The sequence below is a fragment of the Ipomoea nil genome, unplaced genomic scaffold, assembly GCF_001879475.1.
Source record: "Ipomoea nil cultivar Tokyo-kokei standard unplaced genomic scaffold, Asagao_1.1 scaffold3056, whole genome shotgun sequence".
Classification (NCBI taxonomy): Eukaryota; Viridiplantae; Streptophyta; class Magnoliopsida; order Solanales; family Convolvulaceae; genus Ipomoea; species Ipomoea nil.
Window position 1 is genome coordinate 1,381,107 of NW_017619484.1, and position 7,432 is coordinate 1,388,538.

Sequence of the window (7,432 nt, forward strand, 5' to 3'; positions counted from 1 at the left end):
AAACAAATTCAGCCTTACTCCCAAGTCAACTCAAACACATCTGTAGACTCAGGAGTAGGGGGACTGGTGAAAGGATAATGGTGTTGGCACCCGACCCGGATCATAAGCAGCACCTGACCCAACACCATATTTAACCCGACATCGTGTGGAATTCCAACTGGCAGAACTCCAACGGGCAGAACACCAACGGGTGGAAACATTATGGCCATTCATTGCATTGAAGGGAGAGAATTAAAGCTGAGCGCCTCATTCATGATTCTTCATGCTATTGCCGTTAGCCTTAGCTCCCCAATTATGACTCTTCATGTTGTTACCGTTAGGACTTAGCATAAATAGAACTCCCCTCAGCTAGCAAGGGGGAGGACACATTGTATTTTCTATACTGAGACAATGGCAATACAACTATTGTTACTCTCTCACATAGCGTTATTATATTATTACCGGTAACATTATTACCGTCAGCTGGTTCAAACTATATTTTAAAATTTTATTTTTTTATTTTTAAAATAGTCTAAATTCAACAATAAATGTGTTTTATTATTATTATTATTATTATTATTATTATTATTATTATTATTATTATTATTATTATTATTATTATTATTATTATTATTATTATTATTTTAAGTTCGGATCATGAACCGATCGTTCTGGTTCGCGATTCTAATAAACTCTAAATATCGGGTTTTGATTTTAAATTGTAATCGGAATATTTCGGTTTGGTTGCTGCAGTGTCTGTTCGGTTTGAACCAAATCGTGGTCATAATTTGTTGGAAAAGAAAAATAAATGAAATATTTATTTTAAAGGTAAATATGTCCATTTAACATTTCAGGAAGAAAAACTATCACTTGAATAATTCATGGGAAAAATGTGTTATATACATATAATTTAGAGGGAAAAAGTGCAATTTTCCTGTGTGGTAAGTTTTAAAAACATTTTACATTTATTTGAGATTGATGAACTATAATATTGATTTATGGGAAATTTATTGTCGATATCTAATGGTACACTTTCAGTGAAATCTGGCTTTTAACCTTAGCCAACAAAGGAACAAAGGATCACAAGTAGATAATCCAACTTAGATTGTGACTATAACTTACTGTGTCAAATAAAATAAGAGAAAATATGTTTTTTTTTTGAAAGTTACTGGCTCTATTACATTGTAGTATCTATTCATATACTTTCTCAACCTACTGAAACACAAAGAACCAATAACGCCTTCACTGAGGTTTGAACTCATAATCTTCCAAATGGAAGTCCAACCCGGATACCATTAGACCACATAGTCCTGGTGAGAAAATATGTTTTTAGTTCATCAATTATGTAATATTAGTTACTTCATCACTGTTTTTTTCCCATCATTGTAAAAACTAAAAATACACCCTGACTTTTAAAAAATTTGTAATTTTTGTCTCTCAAGAAATGGAACCATAAACCTCCAATGTGATTTGGCCAATTTTCCATGTCTAATTAATAGGAGTTTTTGACAACACATATTGATGTTTTTTATTTTTAAATCAGAGGTTCACACTTTCCAAGTTCGATGAACAAAATTCATAACATTTTGTGAAGCTATAAGTGTATTAAAGGGTTTTTTTTTTCCCAACCACTAAAATATAGTAATTAAAACAACCAGAGTTAACCCATTGGGTGTAGTGATGAGATAGCGTAGATCTTTTCAAAATTAACCAAAGGTCTCAGGATCACTCTTTGGAAGTGTTTTGTCACTATTGAAGTTCTAGTTAGCATGAATCAGAGTTACATGATTATATGAAACACTTTTCTCCGACAAAAAAAACATAGGTATTTAATTTTTTTTTAAAAAAAAACATTTTTTTTGGGTCTTAGCATTACAATTTCTTTATTAAGATATTTTCTTAATATTTCCACCATACTAGGATGTCAATCGGGTCAGCCCGTTTGGCTTCAAGTTAATCCTGTCAGGCTTATTTGGTCTTTTTATTTTATTTTTTTATTTTTTTATTTTTGGTTGGGTTGGCCACTTGGCCCTAACCCTAAACATCGGGCATTTGGGCTTATCGGGCGAGCTGAACCACTGAACTAAAATTGAAAAGTGAGAGTGGGTACCCACATTTAGAGTCATCAAAATAGGGCCAACCCATTGCGAATTGGGATTGTTTAGCCAAGTTTTAGACGAGCCAGGTTGTATATTCCTCCGACCTTGTCAAACGCATTTAGCCCGTAAAGGCGTACCCGGGTTATACATGTTGGCCCGTGTAACTAGCTGACCAACCCATATAACCCTTACCCTTACCCTTACCCTTACCAATCGTTATATCATGCACCAGGGCGCACAATGCATTGTGCGCCTTGGCCCAAAACGACAGCGTTTTTATAAGTTGGTGGGGAGTTGACGCGACAGACACCAACTGTTCCTCCGTCCAATTCCGTAACAATTTTTTTTTAACACTTGTGTTTATGTGTATTATTTTTTTTGGGTATACCCAGGGTTTTCACCGTCGGACATAGTGACTAATCCCCTCGCTGAATTGTAGGCACCTCTTTTGGGTGGGACAGCTGGCCTGGAGATTTAAGGCTGCTCCATTCCCAAAGCCAATGATCGAACCCTAGACCTTTATGTGTATTATGTTAAGTGTTTATGTGTATTATGTATTATGTTAGATTATGTGTATTATGTTAGGAGTTTATGTGTATTCTACTATACAATTTTGTACATATGAAACAGAGATTTTTTTTTTAGAAGTTAATGGCAGAAACGAGAAACAGATACAAAACGACGTCGTTTTGGGTTAGGACACACAATCCTGGTGCACGATATAATTTGCCTACCCTTACCCCTATCTCACCCCAATTAAGTTTATTTAAATATTTTTAAATTTAAATAAGATTTGTATTAGAATTTAAAAGTACTGTTAATAGTAATAATTGAACTCTTAGGGTCCGTTTGGAAACTTAGAAAATGACTTGGGAGTTATTTTTCGATTTTTTATGTGTTTGTGTATTTAAGAAAAATAAATTCAAAGGAAAATATTCATTATGATCAAGCGAAAAAGGCCCACTTTGACAAAAAAAATGTCTTTCTAGATTTTTAGTCGGAAGATATTTTCCGGTATTCATCTTCTCTCTCATATCTTTTCAAACTAATTTCCGGATTATTATTACGATAGAGAAGTTAAATCTGTGTTCTATATTATTCAAGAAGAAGGTACAACATTTATATACAATAAGCTCAACAGAAAGGTAGCTGGAAAATAGAGAACCACCCCAAATATACTCTAACTATACCACAATAATCTAATAGCTCAATACTCCCCCTCAAGCTGACGGGGGACACGGGACCACGCCAAGCTTGAACCTTAGATCACTGAACCGAGACAAGGCAAGGGGTTTGGTAAATATGTCCGAAAGCTGATCATGAGTGGAGACAAAGTTCACTTTTAATCCCCCGGAGGCTACCTTATCCCGGACAAAATGGTAGTCTACCTCGACATGTTTAGTCCTTGCGTGGAACACCGGATTGGCACACAGGTATGTTGCACCCAAGTTATCGCACCAGAGGACCGGAACCGTTGGCGGATGCAAGCCTAGTTCGCACAAAAGAGACTGCACCCATGTTACCTCGGCTGCGGCATCGATAATTGCTTTATACTCGGCTTCAGTGGAAGAACGGGCAACGGTGCGTTGCTTCCTTGAGACCCAAGAGACAAGGTTGGGGCCAAGAAACACCGCGTAGCCCGTTGTTGACTTGCGATCAAGCGAGCAACCAGCCCAGTCAAAGTCGGAGAAGACATGCACAACTGGTGAGGACGTGGTCGTGAGACGAAGGCCTAAGTTCTGTGTTCCATGTATGTAACGCAACACCCGTTTGAGCGCTGCCCAGTGGTCCTTCGTTGGCTTGTGTATAAACTGACATAGACGTTTGACTACAAACGACAGGTCTGGTCGTGTAATTAGGAGATACATCAATGACCCAACGAGACGTCTATACGGCATGGGATCATCTAGAACAGGAGACTCAGTGGCGGTAATAGAGGTGACAAGGGACATCGGAGTTGACAACTGCTTACAGGACTCCATACCGGCTCTCCGAAGGAGTTCCGTCATATACCGCTGCTATGACAGCATCACGGTATCACGAACTTAAGATGCTTCGATCCCTAAGAAGAATCGTGGGATACCAAGGTCCCAAATGTGGAAAGTCGCGGATAACTTAGCTAGCACACCACTGATCATGTCGGGGTCGTTGCCTAGCAAGAGAAGGTCGTCGACGTAGACTAAGATATACGCCTGTATTTGCCCTGAATAAAAAATAAACAGTGAAATGTCCGTCTTTGACGGTCGGAACCCAATTTGCAACAAGAAATCATGCAATCTTTTAAACCATGCACGAGGGGCTTGTTTGAGTCCGTATAGTGACTGTTGTAGTTTGCATACATAATCTGGAAAATGGGGATTCGCGTAGCCGGGTGGCTGACGTCGTCAATGTGCCCGTTCAAAAAGGCATTATGTACGTCCAGTTGGTGCATGGACCACTTGTTAGACATGGCGTATGCCAGAAGTAGTCGGGTGGTGGTCGGTTTGACCACGTGACTGTATGTCTCGAAATAATCTTCGCCCGGGACTTGGTTGAACCCTTTGGCCACAAGACGGGCCTTATAGCGATCAATAGAACCGTCGGACTTGCGCTTTACGCGGAAGACCCATTTACACCCGATTACGTTCATGTCACGTTGAGCAGGAACGAGACACCAAGTCTGATTGTCTAGTAGTTTTGTTCATTCCATAAATAATTTGTGTACTACGTGTCAGATTGTGTTCTACCCGATTACCACCGACAATGTCTTCCTAGATTTTTAGTCGGAAGATATTTTCCAGTATTCATCTTCTCTCTCATCTCTTTTCAAACTAGTTTTCGAATTATTATTACTTCTACCACACTGCCATCACCACCAGTATATATATATATATATATATATATATATATATATATATATATATATATATATATATATATATATATATATATATATATATAGAAGTTTGTTCAAATGCGGCCGCACCCTCCTGTGCGACCGTTAGAAGAATATACCAATAATGTTAACAAAAGGCACCAATAGTGTAGGAAAATACACAACAATGAAATGTAAAAATATACAAAAAAATACACAACACATCCAAAAAAAATTAAAAATACACCATATAACTCTCCACCCCTAATGGTGCATTTCCGAACGTCGTGTGGTACTTTTAGTCATACCTAATGGTGTATTTTTGGCTAATTTGTGCGTTTTTTTTTTGTTGTGCATTTCCTAACGTTGTTGGTGTATATTTGCATAACTATTGGTGCAACCGCACGGGAAGGCGTGGCCACACCTGAACTCAACTCTCTCTCTCTCTCTCTCTCTCTCTCTCTCTCTCTCTCTCTATATATATATATATATATATATATATATATATATATATATATATATATATATATATATATATATATATATATATATATATATATACACACACACATTCGCATTCATATGAGTACACCCTTCCACATAAAAATTATAGAGAAATCTGAACTCTCCATTTAGAGGATGTGTGTGGCTGTGATTTTATGGTTTTTTTTTTTTTTTAATTCAAATAATTTTCAAAGAGGTAATTTGGTTTATTTACGCCTGTTTTAAATATGTATATTATTTTATATTGTTGTTATACATGATTTTAGATAAGAAATTTATGGTAGGTTTGGATTTTTTTTTAATTTTTTTTTTTTTTGCTGTGAAATTCTTTCTCTATTTTGCTTTGAAATTTTCTTTTTCTACATTTCTTTAATTCAACCAAGGACTCAAGTTTACTTTTGTGTTTTTTAATTTTTTATTATTTGAGTATAATATTATCTATATTTATGATTGACCTATGTGTAATTTTTGCAGGCAATGTACTGGTGTGCATTGTGACTTCCGTAGGTATGCATTTACACTGTCGTTCCTCGTTGTTGGGTTTTCATCGTATGTGTGCACTCTATATCTGGCAATTCGTGTATACAGGTCCGTTAACGGGTCGACACGAACACGATAAGGCTAAACACGGACACGACACGTTATGATTAACGGGTTTAAATTTTTAACACGAACACGATTTATTAACGGGTTAAATGGGTTGACACGATAAACACGTTTTGTTAACAGGTTTCAAGTCGTGTCGACACAATATGACACGAAACCCATTTAAACCCGCTATTTCTATTAATATATTTAAAAAACGAAAATTTAAAGTTAAGTTAAGTTCTTAAAAAAAAAAAAAAAAAAAAACTACCGTTCAACCCATCAAACAAACTAAAAAATATTCAATTCATAACATTCATAAAATGATAAAATAACATCCAAAAATCATAATTAAAGGAGTGTATACAAGTTTTTAGAATAAAATTGAACACAATAAAAATTCAAATTTTAAATTGTTGAACATCAATTAATTGATGTAAGATCTTGGCCCAATGTAGTAAATTCATATTTAGTCATGTTCATAATATCTTTTATAATCTCAATAGTGACAATGGTTCTTTCCTAAACAACAATGTTTCTTAGCGGGTTATAAACAGGTTTGGTAAACGGGTTCGTGTTAAGTGTTAACGGGTTAACCCGATAATATTAACGGGTTAAACGAGTTCTTAATAGGTTTGACAGGTTGACATGTTAAGACACGAAACATAACGGGTCCTTAGCGGGTCAACCCGTTAACGACCCGAGACACGTTAAGGCTAAACACTAACCCGTTATTTTCGTGTCGTGTTAACGGGTCGTGTCCATAATTGCCAGGTGTATGTGCACATCATCGTACCCTAATAGGAGTGTTCGATCAGTTAACCGTTCGTTTAACCAAACCGTTTTAATCGAAATTTTTAAAGCTTTAACCGTTAATCGAATCAAACTTTATATTAACGAATTAACCGAACCGATGTTTTTTTTTCAATTAATCGGTTAACCGAACTTTTTAAACTAAAATTTTAAATCCTAAAAATAATACCTATAATAAATAAATAAATAAATTAATTAATTAAAATTAAAATAATACATAATACATAATACATATATAATAATAATAAATCTATAAGAAAATATACAAAAACAATATCATAACACTATTACAAATTTATAGGGATTTTACCTATTAGAGTATATATATATATTTAAAATTTCAATTAACCGTTCAATTAATTCAATTAACTAATTAAGACTATTTTAACCCTATTTAGTAAAATAGTTAACTTATCAACCATTTTTGATTTAAGTAACCACTATTAGCTGTATGACTTGGTTAAAAATCAATATAAATATTTAGTTAATCAACTTTTTGTAACTCCAAAGTGCTAAAATTCAAAAAGCTGCTCAAAGTAACTTTTTCAATTAGCTAATTTACCAAACATCTTTTTACAATCAGCTAATGTTATCAACT

At 35.1% G+C, this 7,432-nt stretch overlaps 1 protein-coding gene across 1 annotated transcript; it reads right to left on the reverse strand.

Annotated features, from left to right (window-relative positions):
- Nucleotides 1–3,298: 3,298 nt before the first annotated feature.
- Nucleotides 3,299–4,087, reverse strand: LOC109164057 (uncharacterized mitochondrial protein AtMg00810-like). Its single transcript, XM_019312811.1, has one exon. It carries the CDS (start codon nucleotides 4,085–4,087, stop codon nucleotides 3,299–3,301), a length of 789 nt encoding a protein of 262 aa, XP_019168356.1.
- Between the last annotated feature and the right edge of the window lie 3,345 nt (nucleotides 4,088–7,432).

Coding starts and splice junctions, on each gene's coding strand:
- LOC109164057 (XM_019312811.1), bottom strand. CDS start 4,087: ATGACGGAACTCCTTCGGAGAGCCGGTATGGAGTCCTGTAAGCAGTTG.